This window comes from Ostrinia furnacalis, unplaced genomic scaffold, assembly GCF_004193835.3.
Source record: "Ostrinia furnacalis isolate ACB-3 unplaced genomic scaffold, ASM419383v2 OfSCF6505, whole genome shotgun sequence".
NCBI classification, from domain to species: Eukaryota; Metazoa; Arthropoda; class Insecta; order Lepidoptera; family Crambidae; genus Ostrinia; species Ostrinia furnacalis.
Window position 1 is genome coordinate 1 of NW_021136744.1, and position 13547 is coordinate 13547.

The following is a 13547-nucleotide window of genomic DNA, read 5'->3' on the forward strand; positions in this document are numbered from 1 at the left end:
GCGAGTACAGAAGGTACTCTAGCCGTTTGGCGATCGTCGGTGCGCGTGCCGACGAGGCCGAGTGTGGGCTCGTCCGCGTCGGCCTAACCTAACCTAACCCAACTAGAGGGTTGCCCACCGCGGTGTTGGACCAAAGTCCAGCCTACGGCGGGCTCACTCTAGTGGGCCCGATCGAGGGGACTACGGACGCGGCCTGAGGGCGCCACGGTAGGCTCGGACCTCGGCTCAGGCCGTGTCCGGGGGACGGATAGGGGAGATAGCCCGCGAGGAGGCCGCTTATATTTATAACCTCCGGCCGAGAGGTCCGAGAGGCTGTCTCGCTCGCACACCCACCGCTCCGTTGACGGCTGCAGTCGCTCTGAGAAGAGGGCGACTTGAAACTGGACATATTTTATACAGGGTGGAATTTTGTAATGCCACCTGGAGAGAAAGTACTCTTAATACTGTAGATAGAAAATTTTACTCAAAGAAAACATTCCTTTATTTTTGAAAAGAAAAAGAACTGCATTCAAAGATTTCCAAAAATTTGCTTGCCACACCCTGAAATCGAACCAGTGTGTACCAAATTTTTTTATTCTTATTTTCCAGGCAGCAGAAGTGATACAGCAGCAAATAGAGATAAACCCAACTGTGAAACTGTACTGCCTTCTGGGTGATGCCACAGGTAAATACTTTTTTAATCCTTTTACTCCATAACCCATTTAACAACAATTTATTTTCAAGGTGATGTCATAATGTTGTGCTTATTTTTAATTTCATTTTCCATTTTCTCAGACGACGTTTCATGCTACGAAAAAGCGTGGGACTTCTCCAACCACAAGAGCAGTCGGGCCCAGCGCCATTGGGGCAACTTCCTGTTCGACCATAAGCGCTACCGCGAGTGTATCCCGCACTACGAGGCGTCTGTAGCCATCAACTCTATACAGGAGAGCGTGTGGCTACGACTCGGGTGAGTGCTACGAACACAGTGCTACGAATATTGTACTACTACATATTTTGCAATAATATTCACTTGGACTGCTACGCGAAATTGCAGTGCTACAGATATTTTTGTATACTCTTTGTACTGCTACAGATAATTGCAGTGCTACGAAATCGGCCAACGGTATCGGTAAAGTACGGCCAACGAGAAGCGATACCAAATGTAAAACAAACCCAATGTCATTGTTATTTGGAATAGTAGGGGTGGGTTGCACCACCTATCTCTAACGGTAACTATGACGATAACCGGTGCTTTATGTATGGAATTTGACAGATTCTTGACGTTTGTCAAAGTTAAAGTAAGATGGTGCAACCCAGCCTAAGGGTTTGACTTTGACATATTTTGGCGGGAGAACGAGACATTACGACAAATACACAAGATGGGAAGAGACAAAATAGATTGTCAATTCGAAAGTCGAATCGACCTTTTGTATCGCTTCTCGTTGGCCGTACTTTAATCTCTAGCATTTAACGATATTTTCGCTTTGACGTTTTTCGTCCCTCTTAGTAGAGTAGCATCGCTGTTCTCTCCTTTGTATCTATTTCCAACTAGTGCTCTTACGTGTCCAGATTCGCTGCGCTTCAAACAGAGCAATGGGAGACCTCGGCATCAGCGTACCGTCGCTACACCTACCTCCAGCCGAACAGCTTCGAGGCGTGGAACAACTTGGCCAAGGTGTACGTGAACCAGGGCGACAAGCAGCGTGCGTACAGAGCACTTATGGAGGCGCTGAGATTCAACTATGATAACTGGAAGGTAAGAATATAAATCCTGACTTTTTAGAGGCTCATCTGTCGTCTTGATATTCATTACATTGCCGGATTACCCAAATTCTGTCAATGCCTTCTATGCTCCAAAGTTGTGAAGGCAAGTTTACCCGATAGACTGAGTCAGGAAGAGGGTTTACTGGAAAGTTCAACAATTGATTGGCTCTCGAAGACAACATAAAACTCAGGACATGTAGCTCCAGCCAAAGAAGTGGCTTATCGTTTTCGAACAGATTGCCATAGGGCAGAAAATACATAAAAGAAAAAAAAAGTTTACCAGATATGTGACTCAATGTCATAACTAGCCTTTTACACGCTTGGTACAAGCTTCTATAACTATGCCCTTGTTTTCTGTCAGGCCTTTTCTTTTTCCCCCGCGATCTGCTTTCTGTGTCTGGGCACCGCTCGCACCGTCTCATTTCGATACTAGCGATTGTGTGGTTAGCAGATTTTCCTAACTGCACAGATTAGCAGTTTACTTCTCAATGGAATTGTGATCTAAGCGCTGTTATTTTCCACAGCTGTGGGAGAACGTAGTAACAGTGAGCATGGATACCGGCCACTTGGATGACGTAGTACGCGGCGTGCACCGCCTGGCCGACCTGCTGGGCAAGTTCCACGACGTTGAGGTGCTGGCGCTGTTGGTGCGCGCCGCCCTGCACGCGAGCACGGGAGCAGACGCCGATGGACACAGCGCCACCAGGTACCTAAGACGCTAGCTAAAGTCCGGTCGCCGAGCACGTAGAATTTCGTCCAATGACCCCAAGCTACCCATCCTTATCGCTCGCGCGTAATTATATTCGCGACTGTGCGACGGGCGGCCGCAGTGAGTGTGCGAGTGCGACAGCAATATAATTACTAAAGCCCGGTCTGTGAGCACGGTAGAATTTTGTCCAATGACCCCAGCTACCTATCCTTATCGCTCGCGCGTAATTATGTAGCTGTCGCGCTCGCACACTTACTGCGGGCGCCCGTCGTACAGTCGCGATAGCAATATAATTAGGCGCGTGCGATAAGGATGGATAGCTTGGGGTCATTGGACAAAATTCTACGTGCTCATAGACCAGACTATAGGGTTAGCTTGGGGTTATTGGATAAAATTCTACGTGCTCGGCTACCGGACTTTATAAAGGTCGCTGGAAGCAATCTTCCAAGAAGAGAGCGTACTAACACTTTAAAATCCGAAAACGCACCTGTAACTCCCCCGAGGCTGCGGGTGTCTATGGGCGGCGGTAATCACCTACCATCAGGAGTTCCGTTTGCCTGTTGTCCCATAAAAAAAGCTAATGGATGCGGGCAGGACCAGTTGTTTAAAAGCCTTTGTCCACAGTGAACGTCCTGTTTTTTAAACGAACGAACAGATTTTTGCTTAGAGTGAAAGAGAAAACACGATACGTAAGCGTGTCTATCAATAGCCACGCCTACTGAAATGTAGCACATTGATTACGATTCTTATCTAAACTTTTGTTTGCAGGTTACGGAAACAAATACTGGAGCTGTTCGGCAGGATCACCTCTCTGACCCCAAACAAGCCGGAGATATGGCAGTTGTACTCCGACATCAGTCCGACATATTTGCTGAAAGCGCAACGACTTCTGAAAGCTTATCGCGGCTATACGCAGGTATATGTTGAAATAGATGCATAAAGTGGTTATAATATTGTTTTATCCTGGTTCTGTTGAATGACTTTAATTTCCAATGATTCAAGTTTTGCATCTAAAACGAGAAACTTCATAATTTTGTCTATCTTGAGACGTTGTTTGTATTTTGACTACATAAGCCACGCCCCTCGGTATGAATGGTCAGTGAGAAAATAAAAAACAAGCGCTTTTTATTTTCAGAATGGCAACTGGTCGAACAGCCCAGACACGTGCAATAGAGTGATAGAGCTCGCCCAGAATCTTCTCGACTACAGTCTGAAGGCCCGACAGGAGGCCGAAGACAAAGATAAGGCGCAGTGCGACCAGCAGTTGTCTTCAGCTCGGCTCACCGGCCAGGCCGTCATCCGGGCCGCGGAGAAACAGGACTGGCCGCAGACCAAGGAGCCCTTGGAGGAGTTGACGAAGCTTTTCAATGAAATCACGGAATATATGAAATCAATTATGTAGTAAATTGTGTTTTTATTTCATTTCTTGTCATTTAGGCCGGGTCTAGATGGGTGTAACGTGTAATGTAATGGAAATAGTATGGGCAGCAGCACTTTACTTAGGTTCATGTAATGCTCGTAGTGCCGTCACACGTAGAATTCGTGTTAACATTACACCCGTCTGGACCCGCTTTTTACCCAGAGATTAGACCTTTAAAATAATCTTCAATACAATGTAGACATGAATGGAATAATTGTAATTCACAAAGAAGCTGCACAATCTAAGTCCTTTATTATTCTGTCTAATGGCCAATGGCTTTGCCTGGCTAACAGTCCTTTGCCTTTATTTAGAAAAATATTAATGTCAAAGTGACAGTAAAAGTCAAAAAGTTTTGACAGTTTGCGTTTCGTAACAGCTTGGCTTTCATTCACAAGCCTAGAAAAACATTAATTATTTTGATGAATTTTCTCAATATTCATAATAACGAAATCAAGATTTAAAATGAACGTGCTAATTAACTAGAAATAAAATTGTAAATTATTATTATTACCTGAAATGAAACTTCAACGATGTGAAAACAGCTAACACTACGTTTGTCAAAACTAAACGCATTCATTAATCACTGGGAAAGGGAGGTGTTGTTATCGTCGTGATTTTCTCTTTTAATTAATACAAATTACGCCTTAATTACTATGTACAGTTAGAAAACTACTCCACCATAATGGCAACTGCGAACGACGATGAGATTCTGGAGGGTTTCCTGTGTCCAATTTGCAAGGCTGACTTGAAATCTGCTTCGCAACTCACGAGCCACTTTGAGAGCCTTCATTCGGAGGAGCAGGATGTTCTGAAGTCTCTGAAGGATATATTTGGGAAGGCGAAGAAGATAATATTGAATAATGACGAGAGTGACTTGAAGGAGACCTTTGATAGGGCCCTGAAGTTGAATTACCAGGAGCAGGCATACTACCATTCTGAAGAGCAAGTGGTAGGTGTATCACGCAGTTCCACGGATTATTTCAAGGCAGTCCGCTCGGCGAGGCTGGAGAGATATGCTACTGAGACTAATAAACTACTAATAAGACTGGATAAGCTGGTGTGTAACATGCCCACTGATCAAAACTTGAGGAGACACCATGAACAAGACGTAAGTTCATCACTGTTGCGATGTTTATCCTTTAATCTGGTTCTATAATGAATAATGATGATGCAATCTTAAAATTATATTATTTCAGGTTGTTCCATGGCTAGACGGCAGCTCTGTGAAACTGTGCCCAAATTGTGCAAAAGCATTTAACATTACAAGACGAAAACATCACTGCAGACTTTGTGGCTCAATATTATGCCATGATTGTTCGATATTCTTAGATTTAAGTATTGCAAGTAAGTCATAGTCTTTTAACAACAAATTCTGCAATATTTTTTGCCATTTAGTTTTGATTTCATTTATGGTTGATGCTGCTATTCCATGCAAAATGTTTTTGATCTCATATTTCTTTTTATTTATCAAACTAAAAGTGAAGTAACATAGTTTAAAATGTTCTAATGATTTTATGTATTACTTTACAGAGGCAATAGTAGACCCATCAGCACCAAAAAACACTGAAGTAACAGACCAAGAAACGCTAGAGAAGACAGGTTTACGCCTCTGTGAGCACTGCTACAACCTCGTAGAGCTCCGCAAACAAGTGCAAGACAGCCGGAATGCCAAGACCATTCTAGTTACTGCGTATGAGCAGATGAGGAGTCTCATGGAACAGGCTAGACCAGCTGTGGCTATGTATGAAAAGGTATACTTACTAACATGTTTTGCTGAATAATAACTTTACTTGTTCTTTACTCCAAGAAAAATAATAGAAATTATACAAGGAACAATAAATTATTTTCATTGCCATATCATACCACCTTTAGTTGAAAAATTGTGATTTAGGTGTCTATTATTTTAAACGCAAATATTGGATTTGAAAAGTATGCTATCTTACTAAGTCAGTTTCCTATCTACTGTCTACAGTGTTATAATATTTTGTAGTATCTGACATAACTGAGACCAAGAAATTAATGCATGGTGGGCTAATCACATCATCTTTCACCAATTCTGCATCTAGCAAGAGTTGGTTGACATAATCATTTCAGCCAAATAACGTCCACTACTGGAGAAATGCTTAGACGCCAAGGATTTCATAACGACCGGTCCTGCATATACTCACGTTCAAAATACCACAGTGTCTCAAGACAAAAGTCTGATCAGTGTGCGTTGCTAAAGCCTGGTCCGTGAGCACGTAGAATCCCGTCCAATGACCCCAAGCTACCCATCCTTATCGCTCGCGCGTAATTATATTGCTGTCGCGACTGTGCGACGCGCGACCGCAGTGAGTGTGCGAGCGCGACAGCAACATAATTACGTGCGAGCGACAAGGATGGGCAGCTTGGGGTCATTGGACGGGATTCTACGTACTCACGGACCAGGCTTTAGTAATGGTATATGATTGTAAAAGTTGGTACTACTATAATTTTTAATATATCTTTCAACCAGTCTGAATGGTCATTTACAAACCAGTCCATTCTTCCAGATGTGTCAAAGCCTCTTCGACGGCGAGACGACGTACAACCTGACGGACGTCAACGCGATGCGCGGGCGCATCGGCAAGCTGGCCGAGGGCATTGACCTGCTGAGCAAGCAGATCGCCGCCCACCCCGCCGCCCCCGCCACCCGCCAGGCGCGGTTGCAAAACTCTATTAGGCAGGCGGCAGCTCATTATATTAAGGTATGTTTTAATGGAGCTTTTGACCCGCCATTTTAGTAAAGAATGCTCTCATTTCGAAGACACTGCTTGCTAATTGATGTGTAAGTAATCCTTGAAGCTCATAATCATAATCGCGATAATCCGGAAGCGGAGCGCATCGCTCCTAGAGCGTCTCCGCGGCACACAGTCTTTTAAAATCACTTGAAAGCGGACATTTTTTGGTGAATAGATGACATGATTTAACAAGTAAATCTAAGTAAATTCTTAAAAGAAACCCGGGGTCTATCTTCAACAGCTTTCGAGAAAAAAAAAATTTAATTTGGCTTATTTTGTGTGTGTTAAAATACGTTTTTTGGTTTATCTGTTCTTTTGTTGAAGTTGTAACACAATTGACTTATGTGAGTAATAAAGCACACAATTTCCCTTTTTTTGAGCTATATATCACATTCTAAAGCTTTGTAGATCCGGAGAAATTATAAAAAAACTGATTTTTGGTTTTTAATTTTTTAAATCTAAGTTGTACATTTTGAGCAATAACGAATTATTGCATGTTATAAAAGACCTTTTATTTTACTCACGAAAAAAAAATCACCGAATTTTGAGAACATACTTTTGAGAAATTTGCATTTGAAATTTCGTGTTATGCAACGCCTTCTGAAAAGCTCTTGGCAAACACAAACTTTCGTCATTGCTATTAAAATATTGTCTGACGATATTGTACTGGTCAATTTAGTGCAAGGCAGGCAGTGTTTAGGGTTACTAATTTGTTCTATTACGTACTTCAGTCCGCACTGGATGGACAAATGGAGATCAAAGTTGTGATTCTCCACTACAAATGAGATTGCGTATTAGCAATGACAAAAGTTTGTTTTTGCCAAGAGTTTTTCGGAAGGCGTTGCTTAACACGAAATTTCAAATGCAAATTTCTCAAAAGTATGTTCTCAAAATTCGGTGATTTTTTTTTCGTGAGTAAAATAAAAGGTCTTTTATAACATGCAATAATTCGTTATTGCTCAAAATGTACAACTTAAATTTAAAAAATTAAAAACCAAAAATCAGTTTTTTTATAATTTCTCCGGATCTACAAAGCTTTAGAATGTGATGTATAGCTCAAAAAAAGGGAAATTGTGTGCTTTATCACTCACTTAAGTCAATTGTGTTACAACTTCAAATAAAGAACAGATAAACAAAAAAACGTATTTTAAAACACACAAAATAAGCCGAATTAAAAAATTTTTTTCTCGAAAGCTGTTGAAGATAGACCCCGGGTTTCTTTTAGGAATTTACTTAGATTTACTTGTTAAATCATGTCATCTATTCACCAAAAAATGTCCGCTTCCAAGTGATTTTAAAACACTGTGCGGCAGTACAAATGGCATCCTGAGGGCATTGGCTTACCAGTGGGACTCGCCGCTGCTGGGGCGCTGGCTCAGCTTGCACGTCTCCTTTGTATCTTACTAATATAGGCTAAGTGAAAATTGTTACTAACACGATTATGAACCCCAGTCTGACAATATTTTTTTTTCATTTCATAATCATCCATACTGTACTGGATATGGCTCCCCTAAGGCACGTCACAACAAAGCATATGCCCGTTTTCACCATCAATCCCTAATTAATAATGACCCCTATGGTAATAATTAACAGGAATTTTGTTTACATAGGGGTCACTTAAAAATTAGGGATTGATGGTGAAAATGGGCAAGTCTCCTGTTTTTTATATCTAGCCACTGCTAGCTTTTTGATATCGTCGATCCATAGATTTTTCCTTTACTAGATTTGCCAAGGTCTCCATTTGAAGCCCGTTTTCTCTACCTACATCACGCTTCCTATAATATACCTTGCCTTGCCAAGTAACGTGTAAAAGGTTACTTTTCGTCCCGTAGGTCATCGTAGTATCAGATTTTTTTTTCTTAATAACTTTATACCTCGACATCACGAAATTTTTGAAATTCATCAATATAACTTTTAATCTAACCAAATATATCCTCTCTCAACAGGAGGAGCTCCTCTCCCTCCGCAAGCTTCCAACCGAAGCCCAAGTGGAGCAAGTCCGCCGTCAGCGCTACGAGAGAGCCGAGCGGCAGATACAAATGGAGCGCGAACGAATGGCGCGTGAACCAGTTTTGGAAGCGGGACCTAGCTCGGGGGCGGATAACAACCAACACGACGACGATGATCCCTTGTTGGAGCAGATGAATATTATCAGAGGGTACATTAAAGAAGCCAGGAGGGAGCTTAGGTTTGAAGAGGTTGGTATTCACTCTTGAGTAAGTTGGTACCAGATACAGGTGGAGCGTGAGCGAATGGCGCGTGAACCAGTTTTGGAGGCGGGGCCTAGCTCGGGGGCGGATAACAACCAACATGACGACGATGATCCCTTGTTGGAGCAGATGAATATTATCAGAGGATACATCAAGGAAGCCAGGAAGGAGCTTAGGTTTGAAGAGGTTGGTATTCAATTAGTGATAGATACAAATGGAGCGCGAGCGAATGGCGCGTGAACCAGTTTTGGAGGCGGGACCTAGCTCGGGGGCGGATAACAACCAACACGATGATGACGACCCCTTGTTGGAGCAGATGAATATTATCAGAGGGTACATTAAAGAAGCCAGGAAGGAGCTTAGGTTTGAAGAGGTTGGTATTCATACTATTATTAGAGTATTAAATTAGTGATAGATACAAATGGAGCGCGAAGGAATGGCGCGTGAACCAGTTTTGGAGGCGGGACCTAGCTCGGGGGCGGATAACAACCAACATGACGACGATGATCCCTTGTTGGAGCAGATGAATATTATCAGAGGATACATCAAGGAAGCCAGGAAGGAGCTTAGGTTTGAAGAGGTTGGTATTAAATTAGTGATGATACAAATGGAGCGCGAGCGCATGGCGCGTGAACCAGTTTTGGAGGCGGGGCCTAGCTCAGGCGCTGACAACAACCAACACGACGACGATGATCCCTTGTTGGAGCAGATGAATATTATAAGGGGATACATCAAGGAAGCCAGGAAGGAGCTTAGGTTTGAAGAGGTTGGTATTCATCCTTCAATTAGTGTCCTTTGAGGCCCAAGTAAAGCAGGTAATGCAGATGGAGTGAGAACGCATAATGTGAGCCAGTCCTGGAGGCAGGGCCCAGCTCGGACGATGACGACCCCTTGCTGGTTGGTATACACACTGGAAAACATCTTAACTGTAACTGGCATAGCAAGTTAATGTTCTGGAGCAAGGTTCTGGAGTGGAGGCCGCGTACCGGAAAACGCAGCGTAGGACTTCCACCCACAAGGTGGACCAACGACATCATAGCAGCATGGAAAGCATTGGGGGAGGCCTATGTTCAGCAGTAGCTATGTTCTCATTGCTTTAGGGTTAAATCATTTTATGATATCAGAAGTTTGTGTTTATCGACGAATGTATATTCTTATGGAAAGCCTTGATTGTATAAACCTAATTATTGTAGTAGTTGATAGAATTTACATCATTATTAGTACAATTCATTAAAACTTTCCTTTTTTTCTAGGTGGCGATATTAGAAGCGAATTTGAAAGAACTGAAAAAAGAATATCAATTCCAGAAACTCTCAAGCAAATCCTAGTCATTTCAAGATTATAATGTAAGCTTTAGCAAATATTTTTTAAATATTTACTTATGGCATTTGTTTTTATTTACATAAGTATAGCTTTACATACCTGTTAATTGAATTTTTACCTCCATAGTTTAAGTAATAAACAAGTTTATAAATAATACTATATTCATCATTTTGATCTCCATCAATACGCCCAACGATACAGCATAAAAAATACAATAACTAGGAAATATTTACATTGGATTTAAAGTTCTCAATGACTAGATTTTTAAATTCATTATTTGGCATACTTTTCTCTAAACTTCTCCAGCTTGTCTAGTTGCTTCAGCATCTGTGGTCTGGTACAGAGAGCTTTCTTGATAGCCTCATCGAGTAGTTTTCTTTGATAAAATGGCGGTATAGGAGTATCCTCGAGATGGAACGTATGTATTCGCCCTGTCGTGTCTCCCACAAACACATTGTCACCCGACGCGGAAAACTTTATGTACGTCAGCACCACATTATTTGGGAATGAGTACTCGGCGCACGGCATATGAGTCTTACGACGCAGATCCCAAATGGACAAGACATTCCCGCTTATCGAAATGAGAACCGTGGAGTTTATTGGACAAAAAGCCACCCCATAAACTGCAGCCGGGCAGTTCAACGTCATTATGACGTCATCCATGCCTTCGAGCCAAAGCCTCACGGCATTATCAGCCCCGCAGGACACCAGCAACGTTCTCATAAAAGGCGAAAATTCCATGCTGTATACTGGGCCAGCGTGCGCTCTAAAAACTTCCATGTGCTGGTTCAAATAATGCGTTGAGCATTTGTGAATGCACCCTTCGTCCGTCCCCACATAGTAAACGTGATCGATTGATGGATGCCATTTCATACACAGAGCTGCAGGGTACCTCGTGATAGGAACATCGACCTTCAAGCAAGTTTTAGCCGTTTCCAAGCCTTTCATTTTGCCTTCCACTGTAGATATCCGCATCATAGGAGTGCAAATGAAGTCGTGAGTCTTAGTGCTCGTGAACTTGTTCAACCTCCCGTCCTGGCAAGCGGTCATCACGAATTCGGTGTTGTTCTCTGCTGCGCGCCAGTCTGTCACCCAAATCGGTTCAAAGCAAGGATTTGTGTCTCTCTTACTCTGAGCAATTTTCTTAACCGGATATGAAGTTATGTCTAAAATCAGCACGTCCCCATTCGCGAACCCACACGCCAACCAATTTGGATTTCTTTCTGAAAAAGCAACAGAAGTAAGAGGATCATCGAAAGTGTAGACCCTTTCAGGTTTGCAAGGGTTTTTTGTGCACCAAACTGCAACGATGCCGTTGAAACATTCAGCGTGAGCAAATTTTCCATGTCCCACTGCTAATATGTTTTCATTTCTGGGATTAAATGATATGCTTGTAATTGGACGACCTGCAGTATCTTCACACTCGAGCGTCCATAACGGTTTCATTGTGTAAATATACACCAAGTCTAAGGAGAGGGGATCTATCTGTATGAGCCCTCGGAACTTCTTTTGTTCACCAGAATACTCCAATGTGGCAAGGACCCGTTCAGTCAAGAGGACCGCGTCTAAAAATTCAGAAGTTGGTGCTATTTCTTCAAATGTTTTTCCTTTTCTCTCGTCTGTGTCTTCGGAAACTTTCTGTTTCTTTTTACGCAAAAGGGTTGGCTCAGCAGATTGATATAAAACCATTTCATCAGGTTCCTCTTTAGGCTTTATTTTGGCTAGCTTAGCGTAAGTGTCATGCATGTCCCACATAGAAGCGAAAGATATTGCATTTTTCTTCTGAGGTCTCGTAGCTAGGGTGTGACGGGTCTGTGTGACACATTCTTTGGTCTGAGTTTCTTCAATGACCATTTTCCTATTTCTGCCCTTTCCCACAGTAATATATTGGTAATATTCATTTTCCTCTTCGACGATGTTCGCCTCAGTAGTCCCTTTTTCGTATGAAGAAGTTGGCAGTTCAAATAATAGAATTGTTTCTGTTTCTCTTAGCACAATCAATACCTCCGGTGGATAAGACATGATTGGTTTTTCTTTAGGCAAATAGAATGCTGAAGGTGCAATTTCTAAGTCGATGTCATCGGGTATGAACCCTTCCTCAGTGTTGTATGTGTGATCGATGTAGATGTCGTCAAGGGAGATGGTGGTCGCGTAAACTTTCATTCCCATGTCGGCGGAAGACTTTGACTTGGACTTGGACTCCTTGAGCGCTAGATCGCTTTTTCTCCGCGGCTTGCTTTCGAAAGCTGCGTGTGAGAAAGTGTCTTCCATGGTCACGAAGTCGATATCGACGATGTTGTCAGGCGTGGCGTCAACGCCGTCCACGATTACGCGGTAAATTTGCCGCTTTTCCATAAAACTAAATGTGCATTTGCTTTTCGAGGATGAGTCTTCCACGAAACTAATTCGAGACACCTCGAACACTGAAGTGGTGGCATCTCCACCTGCATGCACCGCGTCTGTAGCGGACGCTTGAACAGCCATGATTACTGCTAAAGTTAATGCAAATAAGCAAATTAATTACCTGGGCATATCCTATTAGCGAATAAATAGAAAATAAATATTTTGCATAAAAACACACAGTTTACGTTTTTACTGACATTGAAGTTTGTGACATTTGACAAAATCGCGCCTGTTCAGTGTCATTTTCCCGTGTATGAAGACAAATTGCCACAAAGAGGTTGCAAATATAATTTTCTGCGATTATGGTGGTCGAGTACCATGCAATGATTACCGGTTCCGAAGTTCAGTGCATATCGCACACTCGTCGCGCCTCGCGGCTTCCCTTGCCTAGCCAAGCGCACATCCGCTGGGGCCGAGAGTACGGCTTCTCGTAGTAATTTGCATCCAGCAAAGAAATGCTCACGACTTGCGATTCTTGGTTTTTTTATGGAAGTTCTCATAGCTCCAATAAAATGGACAGCCGGATTTTAATGCAAAAATACAATGCAATTTATGCAATGTCATGCCTATTAGATGTTAAAAATAACAAGATCGTAGGTACTTACCTACTATTATAGCAGATATTGCTTTTTATTAACACGTCTGTTATGGCATCATGCGACTGTAATTTAATAAATTGAACATATGTAGTTCTTTATAACAAGCTAGTTAACGTTTCAGTACTCATTAGTTCCAATTAGTGTCTTAACAATTTCTTTTGTCTAGAATTGCTGAGCGATAGGTTTATTGAGCAAATTAGTTACGGAACCATAAGGATGGATAACAGAGCTTTTCTGCACATAATTGGCTTCCATGTGCCCAGCTAAGTCGGAACTGGTGTCTTACTGTTTGTTTTGTGCCATATGATGTTTCTTGATGCTCATTCTTTAGGTTCTTTTGATGCAGACAAGAAAATTCGAAAAGTATCTACTGCAAAA

At 42.3% G+C, this 13547-nt stretch overlaps 3 protein-coding genes across 6 annotated transcripts; 2 read left to right on the forward strand and 1 right to left on the reverse strand.

Moving 5' to 3' along the window:
* Positions 1–515: 515 nt before the first annotated feature.
* LOC114362439 (tetratricopeptide repeat protein 27-like) lies at positions 516–3861 on the forward strand (the record flags this gene model as incomplete). The annotated part of the gene is made up of 6 exons (XM_028317851.1): positions 516–664; positions 775–949; positions 1552–1738; positions 2271–2452; positions 3224–3371; positions 3591–3861. Coding segments are annotated over 6 exons (1108 nt in total), but the record flags the coding sequence as incomplete, so codon positions are not given.
* Positions 3862–4431: 570 nt separating this feature from the next.
* On the forward strand, positions 4432–10277 carry Rbsn-5 (Rabenosyn-5). Of its 3 annotated transcripts, none has more exons than XM_028317857.1 (7): positions 4432–4983; positions 5072–5219; positions 5406–5626; positions 6407–6601; positions 8581–8712; positions 9098–9217; positions 10098–10273. In XM_028317857.1, exons 1-7 carry the CDS (start codon positions 4558–4560, stop codon positions 10170–10172), a joined length of 1317 nt encoding a protein of 438 aa, XP_028173658.1. In that variant the 5' UTR covers positions 4432–4557; the 3' UTR covers positions 10173–10273. The 3 variants fall into 3 exon arrangements, with proteins under 3 accessions (XP_028173658.1, XP_028173659.1, XP_028173657.1); XM_028317858.1 differs by lacking the exon at positions 9098–9217 and adding an exon at positions 9483–9610 and having other exon boundaries at positions 8581–8704; XM_028317856.1 differs by lacking the exon at positions 9098–9217 and having other exon boundaries at positions 8581–8832; positions 10098–10277.
* Positions 10278–10363: 86 nt separating this feature from the next.
* LOC114362440 (WD repeat-containing protein 78) lies at positions 10364–13026 on the reverse strand. Of its 2 annotated transcripts, XM_028317853.1 has the most exons (2): positions 12902–13026; positions 10364–12526 (listed from the first exon to the last, which is right to left on the reverse strand). In XM_028317853.1, exon 2 carries the CDS (start codon positions 12520–12522, stop codon positions 10441–10443), a length of 2082 nt encoding a protein of 693 aa, XP_028173654.1. In that variant the 5' UTR covers positions 12523–12526; positions 12902–13026; the 3' UTR covers positions 10364–10440. The 2 variants fall into 2 exon arrangements, with proteins under 2 accessions (XP_028173654.1, XP_028173653.1); XM_028317852.1 differs by having other exon boundaries at positions 10364–13026.
* Between the last annotated feature and the right edge of the window lie 521 nt (positions 13027–13547).

Bases quoted from the DNA above. Each gene is read 5' to 3' on its own strand.
- Rbsn-5 (XM_028317856.1), top strand. From the start codon at position 4,558: ATGGCAACTGCGAACGACGATGAGATTCTGGAGGGTTTCCTGTGTCCA. The intron at 5,627-6,406 runs GTATACTTACTA...CCATTCTTCCAG, and splicing joins CTGTGGCTATGTATGAAAAG to ATGTGTCAAAGCCTCTTCGA. The intron at 6,602-8,580 runs GTATGTTTTAAT...CTCTCTCAACAG, and splicing joins CGGCAGCTCATTATATTAAG to GAGGAGCTCCTCTCCCTCCG.
- LOC114362440 (XM_028317852.1), bottom strand. From the start codon at position 12,651: ATGGCTGTTCAAGCGTCCGCTACAGACGCGGTGCATGCAGGTGGAGAT.